This window comes from Apus apus, chromosome 1, assembly GCF_020740795.1.
Source record: "Apus apus isolate bApuApu2 chromosome 1, bApuApu2.pri.cur, whole genome shotgun sequence".
In the NCBI taxonomy this organism is placed as follows: domain Eukaryota; kingdom Metazoa; phylum Chordata; class Aves; order Apodiformes; family Apodidae; genus Apus; species Apus apus.
Window position 1 is genome coordinate 149,399,158 of NC_067282.1, and position 16,270 is coordinate 149,415,427.

A 16,270-nucleotide genomic window follows, 5' to 3' on the forward strand; every position below is an offset into this window, starting at 1 on the left:
AGATGATGGTAAATCATATCAGATGTATTGTGGGACTTTCTCTCCCAGTTAAATTCATTATGTGTGGAGATTCCTTAAGGCTGTGAACTGCACCATATTGAACTTTGGAAGGACGGAAGTACTAAAGTATGTAGATGGAGCAAGATGCTGTCACGCTTTAAATCTCAGCAGAGCCTTGTTATTAGATAGTGCTGTTGACACTGTGGCACTTCTGGGAGGTCTGAAGGTTCCCGCAGCCACAAAGGAACAGAACTTTTCTCCTCCCAGTAACTGTTGCAAGCTTTTAAAGTCTGTTAGTGAGTGTCCTGTAAAAATGTTAAGCTCAAGTGTTCCTGTGGGCACACTGTGTGGTATCTTAGTATTAATTGTTGTTCTGACTTTACTGAAACCCCTTAAGGGAGTACGAGATGAAATGTTACTAACTATCCTTCATTAATACTGAGCATTTGTTCTAATTCCCTCTGGTCCTTCACACTCCCATCCAGCATTTTTCAGTGGTTACATCTCTTAAGGCTTATGTCAAGGCAGTGAAATTCACTTTTCCTTTTAAAACCCTTCTTTCACCACTGGGTTACCGAGGTTATAAAGGATTCCCCCTGTTCCTTGGAGATGGCATGGAGAGGGCTGCTGAGAGTGCAGCTGTGCAGAATTTTACCTCTCCCTGACTCTAAACCAGGTGTTTGTTCCAGTGGTTCTGATAACAGACATTACTGTGTGTGCTCCTCACCTTACCTGCAGAGTGCTGTCTAGCTTAAATTCTCACATGTTTAAACCTGTGATGTGGACTTCTGCCATGCCAGAGCTGGCAGGCTCCTGCCAAACAGGCCAACCTCCTGCTGTGGATACAGGCTGAATAGTGAAGTTTTGAAGTGAAGCAAACTGAATCCTCAAGGAGTACAATTGTATATCTTCCTTCCTTGCCCACATCTGTCCACACAGACTTGGCAAAAATTTGGCATGGCACTTTCAGAGGTTTTTATCTAATGGTCCCATTATCCAGCTCAGTTGATTATAAGTGTTATATGAATGTTGTCTTCACTACCAGAGAAAAGGAAGGGTTGACCTAAAGTTTCACATACTTTTGTGCTTACTTTCTTACTGCCTTGGATGCTGAACTCTGAAACCTAATAGCAGAATAAAACAATTGTTTCATTCCTTTAATGCCCTCTAGATAGCAGAAATGATCAGCCAATGTTCTTATTCAGCAATTCCAAGTTATTCCTCTTTGCTCCTGGAATCTCTCTCTCTGACTTGCAAAAAATGTAGTTTCTCTTTGGTTTTCTGCAACACTGATTTATATACTCAACTGAAAAAATAAGAAACATGTAAAATGCATATTTTTGCCTTAATTGAGATGGAAAAGGACATCTGTTTTTAGAGAAACTTCTGAATAACTTTGAGAGCCATGGAAACTGAAGAGGAGTTATAAAAATTAATGGGCAATTTATTGTGGTTAGTACTAACATTCCATTCATCTACCTGAAAATTGGGTAGAGCCTGCTGTGAATCTTCATGTTTGTAGTGAAGTAGAAGGTATGTTTGAGGAACAGATAGCAATACAGGTGGGGTGAAGAGTAGCAGACCTGTGCAACCTGCTTAATTAGCCAGTAAGCAAAGATGTGGAAAGAAAACTGAAGTAAAGAAATGATACCTTTATGCCCAAAGCCACACAGCAGGTCTGTGGGTGAGCAAGGAAGAAAACACAGATCTCTTGTATCTCAGGATACTGCTTTTTCTATAGGACTGAGTTGCTTCTTGGCTTTAAGCCTTTATGCTATCAGGAGAAGCGACTGAAACAGATGAACATTTTACTCCTCAAGACAAAGTGACAAATAGGTGTTTCTGGACTTCCTGTTTTAACAGGCAAAAAAATTTTAGAATGTTTTATCATTAGTCACATGACTGCATAGGCAAAAGGAGTGGTGTGTATTGCTTTGTCTTAACCTTACTGTTAGCATGAAAGCTGCGAATTCCTGAAATTTTAGAGAAGTTTGTATATTCTACAATTAAAAAAAAAGTTTTAAAGGACTAGAAAATGCTTTGATTTTGTGGAAAAGCATATGAAAAACACTTACTGCTGTAGCATGACTGAGGAAAGTCCAACAGCCTTCTGAATGTTGAAAGGATAGAATGAAAAAAAAGTTAAATTCCTACAGTAATTTAGGAGACAGCAATAAAACCCTGAAACTAGGACAATAATATATTTTGTGAAGGGGAGGTACCTTGCTGCCTGAATTCTTTCACTTGCTTTCATTTCCAAACAAAAAAATAACATCTGTGCTCCTCAGTTTATACCATGCTAATGGCCCACAGGGCTGTAGAAGAAGCACCAGCTAAAGAAAATAAAAAGGATAATGATGATTTTGTGGTCATGTCTTTTGCAGTTTCTCTTCTCTCTGAGCATTACTTCCCTCACACTGTCAAGGAGAAAGCAGAAAATGTGCTGTATGGCATTTGGTTTTAGTTGTCTCCAAGGCATCCTAATAGGATGCATTTTATTTCCTTGCTTCAAAACTTTCCGTGGATAACTCTTCAACTGTAATCAGATGCTCTAATTTTTTCCAAGTTCCTATTGACTCTTTCTTGAGAGCAGCCAGCAGTCCTTCACTATCACAGTTTTCAGTAGTATTGCTAAGTGGTGGCATTTTAACAATGCTAGTTCCTTTAAAATCACTCTAGATGTTTCATCAGGGTCTAAATACAGAGTACTTTGTCAGCAGTTCCTACGTGTTTTTCACTTAGATGAGTCTTGCATCTTAAAAAAAATTGGATTTGCTGTAATGGCTAGGAAACTTAGTAATCTGTTCTTAAGTATGTCATGACTTAGTTATTAACATACTATGCATAAGACTGTATAATTAATATTTTTGAAAATAAACTCCAGCCTTGTTTATACTGTGAAATCTTTTATACAGCCAAGGCTTCAGGAACAGGTAGGAAATGAGGCACCTTACAAGCACACCAGTGGTTTGGGTTTTTTAAGTTGTGAGCAGGTTGTTAAATCTAAAAAACAAAACAAAAACAAACAAACAAAAAAACCACAACTTGGTTTCTATTTAGTATCTATCTTTAGTACAGCTATTCAGGGTTAAGAATCTTCTGTTACTGCATTTCACTAGGATTTGAAGCTGTGATACGGTGTTTTTTATAATCTTTAATGAAATTATAAAGATAGTCTTCAAATGTATGTATGTTTATGCTTCCACCTCCTGTGGCAAGTCACTGGGAGTTTGGTGCCCTTTGGGATGTCCCCTGCAGTGCTGCTGACATTTTGCAGTGGCAGTTCTATATCAGCAGGTGGGTACAACTCATGGGGCTGGCTGGGGGAGGAAATCAATCTGAATTTGGGAAGGTTGGTATCTTTGTAGTCTAGTCAAATTGAGTGTTTAGATTTTATGTGACTGAGACTATAGACCAGAGTACCAGATGCAAGATGGGTGTGGGCTCTGCTGCTAATAAAAATGAGTGGAAACTCCTCTGAATTTCAATGGGTATTGATGAGATCAGATAATTTATGAAATGATCCTTGGTATTTAAAGCCCAGAAGAAGCCTTCAGCACTGCTAAGGAAAAATCAGATATGTTTTTGTGCTGTATTTGTTTACTGATAAGGTAAGGTTTGGGAAAGGCTGGTATCTTGGGTTCATGTATTGTTAATATGGTACTGCTACACAATCCTGAAGAGAGAGAGAGTCCAGTTACTGAACCAGATATTGAATATGGGTAGATTATTACAGGTCACCTTGTAGTGGCTGATGTCAACAAAGAAGACTATAACTGCTAAGTCTAATAGAAGCATAGTTCAACAGGGAACAGAATAAACTGACCCTTTCATGCAGTTCTCTGAACTGTCCTTTCAGTTCTGTGTTACTTCTCAAAACAGGCTTCATGACTTGCTTGTTTGCAAAGCAAAATTAATTGTATGGATAACTCTTTTAACAATAGAAACAAATTTCTTGGGACAAGTTGAACTGTGACCAGGTAATTTGACTGTGGATCTAATCTAGACGGGTCATTTTTTGTTTGCAACACAATTTTTTAAAAAACAGGGCCACGTTCAGAAACATGTAGTGCAGGTCTAGCATACTGTGCTCAAGTCAGGGAGTTGTACAGGTATCTGGGAGCAGTGTAAGGTTAATGTTGAAGAACTTGCAAAACTTTGTGTTTAGTATCTTTTTCCAGGTGCTTGCCTGTGAAGTTCCCATGAAGTACCTATATTCCTGTACAGGTGGTCAAATGTGGGTTTAACACTATTGGCAGTGTCTATAATACTCTAATGAGTATTTCTGATGTTGTCTGTGTGATAGTAAGAGGTGAAGCTTGCTCCTTATTTTCATGCTCTTAGGGGATTAATCTAGTCAGGGCTGTGGAGATGTAGTCAAGGTTGTGGCCGTCTGGTGGTGCTTATGGGTGGGCTTCACCCCAGGACAAGCATACTAGAAATCATGTTGTGATTTCCTACTTTGTTTACAGATTGTCTTTTTAACATTTTCAAAGACTTGAGTTGTTTTCTCCCTATTCTTCTGAAGTGTCTGTGCTAGATTTGCTTTAGACTTAACCTTTTTTAAAATTTATTTTGGCCTTAATTGTAAGTGACTACAGTAATGGAAGTTGCTTGGGTGCCAGTCAGAGTGCTGGGCCATCTTTTTGTTCTGGTGGTAGTGAAAAGTGCAATTCCAGAGACTTTTCCCCAAGAACAACTTTTTACTTTACTAGTATTCTTGTGCTTTGGGGTTTTTTCGATCAATTTCTTACTGACATAAACTTCCATGGCCACAATATGAATTTCAGGTCCTAGGCAGACTTCTGCACTAGGCATATTCAACTCGGTTGCTATTCTGGCTTCTTTGGTAATTTATTTGTGTCAATGATTAAGACACAAAGCTGGGGGAGGGGTGGTGGTGTTGAGAAGGGAGGAGGAACTGTGTCTTATGAGGTACAATGCAATTTGTATTGCCACTTATCTGGGAACTTCTTTGTAACTGTACTTTGGGCTCTGGTACCCATAAGTAGTAGTGTTGTCCTTACCTTAAGGCATAAGAACTCTATGAAGTCCTCCCCCATCAAGCAACCTCTCTCTCCTGTCTTTTCTCCCTTTTGGTTGATGATCTGATTGTTCATTTCTGTCTTAAAAAAGGTAATTCTTCCATATTTAGACATTATTGTTCTGACCTGCAGATATGTGGAGTGTTGTATTTTTCTAAAGCTGCATTTATATGATGAATGTTTACCCCTGCAGTCATGTTGGTGTAAAGTATCAGTGAAGTATTTTGGCCTTAAGAACAATTTGTGTTGATAAGGCAGCAGTTTTGCTTGTTTGGTAAAAAAGCTACAACCTAAAACTGTGATATGTTTCTATGTCAGAGGTAACATTTCTAAGAATCTTACTTAAGAAGGGAAATATCTATAGATTAGGTTGAAGTGGCAACACAGATTATACCTGTTACCAAATATGGAGTACTAATACTTGTGTGCTAAGCAGCAGTTGGTTTGGTTTCGTTTCTCCCAGCCTCCTCACTGAAACATCCTCAACTTACAGTATTGCAGTTATTGTAGGTGTGACTATTCTAGTTTGAGGTATTTTTAAAAACCTTCATTCTCGCTAGCCATGTTACTCTGGCTACTGAAGTTTTCAGTCCTGATACTGAGAAAACTTTATATCTGGCAATGGTGGATAGCATCTGTCATTTTGGCTTAATGCTTTTGCAAATGTTGGTGTATTTGGGTTGTATCCATGAGGAAAACTGCTTTTGTTTATCTTTGGAAGTCTCTTGAAATAGTTTGTATTTTGATGCTAAAGCTGTTCCTTTTCTGTTTGTGTGTGTTTCCTTAGAAACTGTGTGAGGGAATTCTAAACATCCTTGAAAAAGACACAAAAACTTCATGTCAAGTTGCCTGCCTGGAGGCCCTACGGATTCTCTCCCGGGACAAGAAGGTTTTAGTGCCTGTAACCACGAAGAGGAACATGCAGATCCTTATGAGGCTAGCAAAGCTGGACACTGCTGAAGATCCTTTGGAGAGAGCATCTGAATTCCCTGTTATAGTAGAAGCTTTAAAATGCCTCTGTAACATAATTTTTAATAGTGCTGTTGCACAGAAGCTCAGTTGGGAACTGAATATTGCAGCTGGGCTCTGCAATCTTCTGGAAAAATGCAAGGACCAACAGTTTGTTGATGACATTAAGTGCTTTGATTTGCGTCTCCTCTTCCTCTTGTCACTTCTGCACACAGATACTAGATCACAGTTGCGCCAGGAACTACAAGGAGTGCAAGTTTTGACTCAGGCTTTGGAAAGTTCCCTGAGTGTAAGATGGGCAGAAGAATATAAAGCAGTGGAAGATCCTGACAGGCCTCCTCTGTCTTTGCAAGAGACGGACTGTGCCATTGAGGCACTAAAGGCTCTTTTTAATGTAACACTTGACAGTTTGAATGTCCACAGTAAGGTAAGGCTTAGCTGAAGTGTTTTAAAAATTGTTTTTGTTTGTCCTGCAAGAGTCAGAACCAGCAAGCAGATACACAATAGACAGTTTTTGTCCAAGCCCCAGAGGAAGAATTTTAGAACTTAACTTTTGCTACTGTAATTTTGATGGAATATTATTGCATTTTTCAAAACAGCAGCTAAGATAGTCTTGAAATTTTGCATCATATTTTCTCTATATGCAAAATTGGTCTGAGAAGATTTGTCTGTTTGAATTCTGATTATGCCATGTGTTGATGATCTTGGGCTTTCAAGAGGTGCTGAGTCTTTCATGGTCATGGCTTTGAATACCAAAATAAGTTTTTTGTTCCTCTTACTACTTTGGCAAAAAATCTACTCCATGTATTTTCTGTGTTAGGGGTGGAATAGTTTGGATTATATAATGCAAGTTAGAACTGTGTGTGTTTTAAAATAAAAGAATACAAAGACAGCTATTTCATAAGAGTCTTTGATTTCCAAAAGAGAATGGAGACCTTCCAGTACCTGAAAGGGGCCTATAAGAAGGCTGGGGAAGACCTGTTCACAAGGGCATGTAACAACAGAACAAGGGGTAATGGTTTCAAGCTAGAGAAGGGTAGATTTAGGTTGGATGTTAGGAAAAAGTTCTTTAATATGAGGGTGGTGGATCACTGGAATTGGAGAGGTGGTGGGGGCCCCATCCGTGGAGACATTCAAAGGCAGGCTTGATGGAGCTCTGAGCAATCTATTCTCATGTGAGATGTCCCTGCTTATTGTAGGGGGGCTGGACTAGATGACCTTTAGAGGTCCCTTCCAACCCAAGACATTCTATGATTCTATCAATTCTCTTCACAAATAATTAGCTGGCTAGGAAAAACTTTCTAATGTAAGTCTATCAGTGCTGCATCTCTGAATATTGTGAACTGCAGCAATAGGGTAATAATTAGAGCTGAGAAGTCTCCCTAGTTTTCTTCTGGTTTTGGGGCATGATAAGTACATCTACTCACAACTCTTTTTTTTTTTTTTTTTAACAAATAACTCTGAAGCAAGAGCAGTACTATTTTTAATATCTTTGTCTCCAAGCCTCCCAACACCAGGTTTGGACTTAAATGTGATCTTTTAAGATGAGGTCAAGTGTAAGAACCAAACACACTTTCATTGTTACATCTAATTCATAAGATTTGTCTTGTTTTCTTCATTATAACATCAGATCTATTTTTTTCTTAAACGACCATTTTTGTTTAATAACCTAAGTCTGTGCTATAGTAATAGAATTTTTAGCCCACATCATAGTAACAGTGCTGTTAATTTTTCACCAAGCATTGTAAGTATGCAGCATATAAAGCTAAGCAGAAGTTTACAGCAGTTAAAATCAATACATATTTTTTTCTGTTAGTGCATTGGACTAAACAGCAAATAATTCATTAATCATAACATTAAGGAGTATAAAACTTGAGAAAAGTCTGAAGCTTATTCTTTGCTTTAATGTCTCAAGGATACATGGAATAAGAAATCCTGAAATTTAAGACTGAGTGGGGGCAAAAAAATCAGATAAGCTAATACTTTGAATTTCAAGGAAACATAAAGTGAGAGTCTTTGCTCTTGTTCATATTCCTGACTTAGACCTTTATTAAAAATGTATTTTTGTCAGAGAGAGGTTTTTTTGAATAGGTAAGTAATTGTTTCAGAGGTAGAAACTTGAGTAGAGAAAAATTACCCAAAGTCAAGCTGTAACACAGCTGTATGAATGTTTGCTAGTTCAGAGTTTGAGATGTATCATCTTTGTGATTCAGTTCTTTTGTGTGGAGGAAATAATGTCAGGTGTTAAGTTGGAAAATGAAGTTGTGCTCCATGGTCACCTCTTGAGAAGTAAGCTTTTGAAATCTAGATCTTGAAGTTGATATATTCTTATGGAATACTGGGAATCTTGAGAAATTAAAAGCCCAGTTTACCGCAGAAAGGCAGGCAGGAGGTGGCACACAACACAGCTTTGGCCTTTCCTTATGAGGATTTGTGTGGCCACTGTCTGTGGAATGAGGAAGGTTTTGTCCCATGAAATTTTTCCTCCCTAAAGAAACAAAGCACACAGCCCTCAGGAAAATTTCCTTCATGTTAGAGAAAATTCTGGTGTTAGTAACCTTTTTTTTTTTTTTAAATTTCTTTTATTTGAATGAGAGCTTAAGTCATTCTGGGGCAGGAGAAGCTTATTTGGTGTTTTGAGATAAAGCTTATACGATAATTCTTTACTGTAAGTTCCTAAAAGCAAGGAAAATTTTAATTAAAGTTAATTTAAAGTTTAATTAAAGTTGTGAACTGTTAGCCAGTTACACTAGGTGACATTTTGCTTAGCCAGTATCCCTGTCGAAATAGTAATGACCTGTAAGAAGAGTAAACAGCATGTTAATTAGGTGGTCTGAAGATGCAGATTTTGAAGAGATTGCGAACAGTAATTACAAACTTTTTTTTTAAGAGATTACAAACAAGATGGAAAATAAAAAGAGAGCAGAGAGGTTAGGGACGTGGGTAGAAAACTAAATGAGAGTTCAGTCCCCCTCCATTCTGAGGGGGAAGAGAACCATTTGAAACACCAGTATTTAATGACTGGAGAGGATTTCAAAGTAGCAAAGCCAGACAAGAGCTGCAGGTGGTGCAGTTGGCAGATTTGGATGCTCCTGTTACAAAAGATGCATTGGGTGCTTTGTGCTAGGTCAAACACACCAGAACATATGATGGATGCCAAGAAGAGCTAATGAAAAAGGATGAGGACAGTGATACACTCAGTTATATGATTGCAATTACTGGTGTACTTTTGTGTGGCTGATCTCTGGTAGGAGATCGGAAGGGGGTATTGCTTGGGGAGACCAAAAGTAGGGTAGATAAAGTTGCTGAGAGAAGTTACTAATGAAATGGAGGAAAGCTATCAAGGGAACAGAAGCAAATGAGTCAGAAAAAGAGCACAGACTGGGTAGGGGAATGAAACTGTTGGCAACAGAAGGTCTAAAGGAGGAGGAGGCAAATCACATTAAGAACATACATAATCTAAATGGATGAAGAGGTGGCTGGTTGTAAATACAGGAAGGAAGATAGTAGTGGTATATTAGGAGTAGTGGTATGGAATTAAGCAAATGCTTGCAACTGCATTTTCTGGCAGTAGGAGCTCCTTTAACTAAAAAAAGTCCCCAGCAACTTCTACAAGGACTAGTTAAAAAGGCCAGCATATGGCAGTTATGTTGCATTAAGCATTCAGTGAAGTCTAAGGTACAGTCCTTTGATTGATAGGGATGGATGTTATGATCTAATAGGTATTTTCCATCTTTAATTTTTATTATTCTAGTGACCTGAAACCCCCACTTGCAATCTTCAAAATGAAAAAATATCTTCATAATTTATATTTATATAGAATGAATCTCATCAATTTCGTTACATGGCTGCCATCCTTCGACACTGCTTATTAATCACGGGCCCTACTGAAGACAAAACTGAAGAGCTGCACAGGTTGGTAGAACTGCAGAACCAATCTATCTTAAAATGTTAGTTGTTTTTCAAAAAATAGGGGGGGGAGATTGCTTTGCCTAAAATCTAAAGTGGAAATCTGAGAAATAATGAAGACTACTAATTTTGAGTAAAATGTTACTAATTGCCTGAATTATAATTTAAGCATGTCTGGTACTCCAGAGAGAAAGCAACTGGCCAGATTATTATTTGTGATCAATAGTAATGAAGCTGACCTTTTAAAAATCTTTGTGTATGTGTGTGTGTAACTGAGGATGAAAATCCATATGGAAGTTCTAGAGGTAGTGCAAATTGAAGAGGAATGCAACTTCTCTTGTTTTGCACAGAAGCTGATGGAAAAGAAGCATTTTGAGTTTTTTGTATTTAACTTTTGCAATTCTGATGGGCTGGAAGTTACAAGTTGGTATTTTATCTCCAATAGTTCTTGGCTGCTTTATTAAAAGTACAAATATCAGTTCCCTGGTAATAATATTTACATTTTTTCAGCATTGAGTTAATAATCTTGCCAGGTTTAGGTGCATGATTTGTTGGGTTTTTTTTCTGAATCCTGCACGCAACATTTTATGTGTTTCCAGTCAACAATTCAGTTGGAATCCAGAGTATTTTTAGTGCGATGATGGTTCTCTGTTCAGTGCTACTATTTTTTTTCCATGACACCCTAATTTTTATCCAAGTAGGTCAGCTGTTCACAGGGCCCAATGGTACAGTAGCTTAAAACGCTATCCCATGTTATCTGTCAGCAGTGAGAGTGTTGCCATTTTCTTCTTCAGAGCTGTCCATATATCCAAGTGCAGGATCTTTTGAAGATCATCTTCTGAAACGGCAGTCTCCAGGAAGGAGGATAGAGCTTTTCACACCCAGCAATCTTGAAAGTGTTAAATGAACTTGATTAAAATCTTGGAAAGCTCTTAGAGATCAACAGTCTTAGTAGGTGAACACTAAAATCCTACATCAGAACCCTTCGCAGTTGGTGCAGACTAGTTTGGAATAATTTAGGACACCACTGCAGTAGTTGCCATGACTAAAGTTAGTGCTGAGTGTGTCCTAAAAGGCAGTCAGTGTTTTTTGTCTTTGCTGCTGTGTATAGTGGGTGTTTTGCACTCTCATCATCCTTTAAGAGAGGGATTGGTGGGAATAAGTTCCCCACTGCTGGGAAAATCGAACAGATTTGGATAAATTCAACAATTAGATGCAGACATCAGCCTTTAGCATTTAAACTTGTACACAGACAGTAAGACTGCCTGATATTTTGGTGAATTATTGTACAGCTGATGCCCTTCCCAGAAAAACAAGGGTTTTTTCCTTGACCAGGAATCTGACTGGTATGTTGTGTAGAGATGCTGCCCACTTGGACCTTATGGAGACACGCAAGGCAAGGCAAGGATTGTCCCTAATTCTGAGAGGTGGAACCAGAAAAAAAAATGAGGATGGTTATGACTGTCTTGTGTCACTTCAGTTGTTTCCCCTTGTCCATCAGACTCAGTATAGCACTGCATCAGTCTTTCTGTTATGCTGGGAAAAAAACTTTCTCCCTGTCAGCTAACTGGAGCTAGTTTGTTTAGCTCAAGTGACAGAACAAAGGAATGCAAGAAGAGTATTGCTGCACGTAGTCTTCAATCTTGATTTATGTCAGACTTGTTTTTTGTTGTAGTGATGTGGGTTTTTTTAACATGCCAGAAGAACACTGAGCAGGTTTTGACTTTTGTGATTCAAATATTTCAGCCCTCTTGCAAAACTTGATTTTTGTCTTTGACTGCCTCAGGATGTAGTAAAAGCTGAATAATTTAATGTACTTTTCCACCAAGCAAGGCAGCTCTGGAACAGAAAAGGTGTAGTCAGACATAATGCCCCTTTATATCCTTTGAGGGGTCAGTCCCCTGATGTATCTGGTCGAGCAGCACTTTCATTCCTGACAGGAGTTTCAGTAATGTATGAGTAAACTTGTGTTAGCAATCTATAGCTAACATAACATAGCTAAAAAGATGAGGTTGTGGTGTTGTCTGGGTTGTTGAGTGTGCCAGACTCTGACCCTGCAATCTTAGATAAGGTGTGAGTCAGCGAGCAGGGTGCAGCTTCTCACTCTGCTTTCCACCTGGAGCCTATCAGTAAGGCAGTTATGAAAATAATGTTAAAAGTGGAATACAATATAATCACTGTTGAATGCAGAATAAACTTTATGAAGCATCAAGGATGCATATTTCTTAGAATTGCTGATCACTTCTCGCTAAGTTTGTAAATCTGCAGAATATAAGATGCTTAAAATGAAGGATTTGGGCAGCCTGTTAACGCACCATGTATGAAGGCTTGTGCTCTGAATGTGTAAGTTGGGGATTTATTTTATGTGTGCATGAGGTGTTGGATACGTGCCCTGAGCAGTGATGCACTGATTGTCAGTGTGACTCTATTTCTAATAAGTAAGGATAAATTACCTATAAAAATATCTTAACTAATTTAGTACCTGGTATTGTTGTCATTATTGTGATTCTGTCATGTCGGTACTTAACGTTTGAATATGAACAGCTTAAAGCACCACATAGAGTGGTGCCATTTTTGGCCACTAACAAGGTTTTAATCAAGGCATTCAGCAGCTCTAAATAGGCCTTTGCTTCTGAATTTGCATATCAGGAGGGGGCTGGGAGCATGAGTGGGTGGATGTCATGTCCCAGTGATTAATGATCTCTAGGAAGCCGAAAAGGGGAGAGTAATATACGCAGTATTTCTACCCCCTGGAGTAGGAACGCAAACACTATTGTGCAGATCTGTGCATAGTCACTGACTTCCTGGTAGCTGGAGAATTTCATACACTCCTCTACCACAAATAAAACTGTCAGTGGAGTGACAAAGATCAGAAAGCCGGGCTTCATTTATTGAAAAGAATAGCTCAGACACAGTGATCCAGAAAATTAATTTTGTAGGTGTTTTGGAACTTGGTTGTTTAATAAGAAACTGGTAAAAAGAGAACTTCTGATGAAAAGCCTGAAGCTACCAAATATTTGTTGAATTTCAGTGTGTTTTGTTTCTGACTATTCCTGAATTATTAGAGAGGAATAACTTCTATGATACAAAAGAGGTATCTTAAACAGGAATTAGAAACAAAACAAAGAGAACAAGCTTTCCAAAAAGTAGAAGCTGTCTGAATTTCAGTTGCTAAAAGAGCAAAAGGGAGATGGCACAGTGTGGAACAGCCACCCAGTCTGATCAGACTAAAACCAGCACATTTGCTGGAAATCCTGTTGTGTTTGATTGCCATGGTTTGCTTTCTCTCTTACTAATTCTTTGTTAGAATTGTATTAAAAACATAAAAACTGAGGGCAGCTTCCAAGTAGATATTATTAAAAGTGTTTTAAAAAGTTGGTTGAAAAGTTTTCTCTATTCTTGGAACACTTTGCCAATCCTTGAAACATTGGTGCTCATAGTTTCATTGATAGCTTTGAGGTCTGCAAATGTAAGCCTAAATAATTCTGTAGTATTTCTAAATATTTCCATTTAAAAGTTTAGCTGGGCAGCAGCAGGTAAATAATGACAGAATCCTAATTTTTGCAGCATCTGTGTAATTGAACCCCAAGCCTATGTAATGAGAACAGGATAGATAGCAAATTCAAGGGATGTGCACCAGGCAAGAGACCCTTGCAAAGTAATTTCCATCTTACTCCATTAAAGAGGAGGGGGAGGACCATGTGGTCTCATTTAAATCACTTAACGGATATTTGGGAAGCACTCCTCTTTGTGCTTTGAAGAATGCCAAGGCTGCCAGTTTCTGGAAGATACTGCTTGGTAAATAAGCCTGAATCTTCTTTGAATGTGTTAAAAGCATTCTGTATATTCTGTACACTACAAGCTAAGTAAAAGTGAAAATATTTCAGGGCACCTGAGAAACTGCCACCACGCCCCACTCTTAAAGAAGGAGGAAATGTTTCCTGTGGTGTACTTTGTCACATTAATGATGGCAATATGGATGTGTTGTAAAATCTTTTAAGTTTCAAAGAGGGAAAAAAAACCACTGACTGCTGCAAATCAATGTGAGAGTTCCCCCTGCTGTCCTGCAGGATCAGCTGCTGTAACACACTTAACTGTGGAATAGGATACTGTGGGGGCTGGAAATAATAATGCAGTGCTGCAGTATAGCTTTTGGAGCTTTTGTCTTTGTTTTTCCTTGTTTTTTCCAAGATCCAGCACTCGGGTAGTAAGGCATACTGCCTTCTTTAAAAAACAGAGAGTAGAAAATAAAGCAATATTTGAGTTGCAGGGCCATTCTTCTTGGTGGCATTTGTACAAACAGTTTATGGTGAGTTGTACTCTGTTTTTAATTCTTTCTACCAAATGAATAATGAAGTTTTCAAATCTATTTCAGCAATGCCATCAACCTCTTAAGTAATGTTCCCGTGTCATGCTTGGATGTTCTTATTAGTCCATCATCTCAAGAGGAAACAGATATAAAATACAATGGTATGAATATGGGAGCAATTCAAATTTTACTGGATTTCATGGAGAAGAGAATAGACAAGGTATGGACCGCAAAGATTCTTCAGGGGGCTTCTTTCATTAAATCAAAAAGCACACATATGTAGAGCTTCTTACAAACCTTCCTGACAGTATTTAGCAAAATTACAGCTGTCTTTGTTCTGGATTGTGAAACACCTCAAAATTGAGAACAAATTTCTATGAGTATCTGAAGCATACTTGCTTGTTTGTATGTGAGGATGAACACTTGGCTCTCAGTTAATAGCTATGTGAAGATAATTCTTTGGCTCGTCATATAGGTCTTTATTGAAGTATTCATCAGATCTGGGAAGGAAAATTTCCTCTTAGAAATGTTTTGGGTTTTTTGGTTTGTTTGTTTTTTTTTTTAGGGAAGCAGCTATAGAGAAGGTCTGACTCCAGTTCTCAGTTTATTAACTGCATGCTGCCGAACTCACAGGAATATCAGGAAGTTTATAAAAGCTCAAGTAAGTAAAATATTCATTAAAATTTGAATACAAAGCTAATGATGAACTTTCTGAAGTTTGTACATCAGTGCAAGACACTGATACTTTAAAAGCATGAATGGTTTCACACTAAATTACCCACAGAGTTCTCTGCAGTACTTTTTTCCTGTTACATCTCTGACAACTGTCAGCTGTAGAAATAATTTTGCAGTCATGTCAATCAATAGTTCCTAAGTGCCACGATACATTTTGTAGAGCTGTTAAGTAACAACATGAGGTGTATTGTAAAGCTGATGTCATGCGAGTCACCGTGAATCATGTAACACAGGGGCAAAGGACTTGGTGAGATCTGTGTCCCCTTAGATCCTGCATATAAAAAAAATAATTGGTGCAGTTAATAAAGCTTTGCAAAGCTGTGTGGTAACTCATGAGGTGTTTTGATGGGTTTTGCATGAGCTTTAGTTTGACCTCAGCAGGCAGGAGTCATTGAAATTGAAACTTGGACACCAGTGTGTATCAGCTGCTCTGTCAGAGTAAAACTGTCCCTGAACAGAGGCACACTTCATCACTTGATCTCTTAAAAGAGCTGTTTAATACAGTGCAGACTGTGGGTAGGCTTTTTACAGGGGGAAAAAAAAAAATCTGTCCCATGGTTAAAGATCTAAAGGATCTCTGTGGCTTGGTGGCTGGGTGTGGTGTTTCCTTTTAGTTTTGCTGCTTTTCCTGAAGTTGAGTGGAGAGAAGTTAAAAGATGAGCAAGGGAAAGACAGCTGAAACCAGCTGAAAAATGTTCTTTTCCTAAGCTGCAGTGATTTTTGGATTGCACTGTGGATGGCATTCCCAAGTCAAAGCTGCATATCAATTCATAAATGGCAAACAGTATATATTTTCTGCCTCTGTCATCTGAACCAGAACAGTGTTTTTGAAGTTTTTAGGAAACTCATTCTTGCTTCTGATTGTTTTTGTTCGCAGCAGTTCATTACTGGGACACACTTCTGATCTGTTAAATTACAAAAAAAAAAAGAAAAAAAAGTTAGAGTCAAATGTTCAGAAGTTAGAAAATGAAGTTGTCTGCATGTTTTCACAACATCTCAGTGTCTAGATATCAGGATATAATTGCATGCTGTCTCCTACCACAGGACCACTGCCTCATATGGTGCACGGAATGGATGGATACTGCTAACTGTATGGCCGGATGCTTGATATTTTGAATTACCCTCATTGTTAAGTGTTGGCCTTAGGCTTTATTTATTGTTCGTTATTCAAATTATGATCTGAAGACAGAATGATTAATTGCCTCATAGACTGTCCTATGGCACTCATCACTGTGTTAGTATTAGAGTACTCCAGAAACATAAATTCATTCTTACAACACTCTGTGAAATGGCAGTCATGGTA

General features: G+C 38.3%; 1 protein-coding gene across 2 annotated transcripts in view; it reads left to right on the forward strand.

Moving 5' to 3' along the window:
* RIC8B (RIC8 guanine nucleotide exchange factor B) overlaps window positions 1-16,270 on the forward strand; it is a 35,757-nt gene that overhangs the window by 6,854 nt on the left and 12,633 nt on the right. For both annotated transcript variants that reach the window (XM_051637231.1, XM_051637318.1), the window contains 4 exons: window positions 5,833-6,441; window positions 9,835-9,929; window positions 14,299-14,452; window positions 14,798-14,893. In XM_051637231.1, coding sequence (XP_051493191.1) covers window positions 5,833-6,441; window positions 9,835-9,929; window positions 14,299-14,452; window positions 14,798-14,893 — 954 coding nt within the window. The remainder of the gene's footprint in view (window positions 1-5,832; window positions 6,442-9,834; window positions 9,930-14,298; window positions 14,453-14,797; window positions 14,894-16,270) is intronic.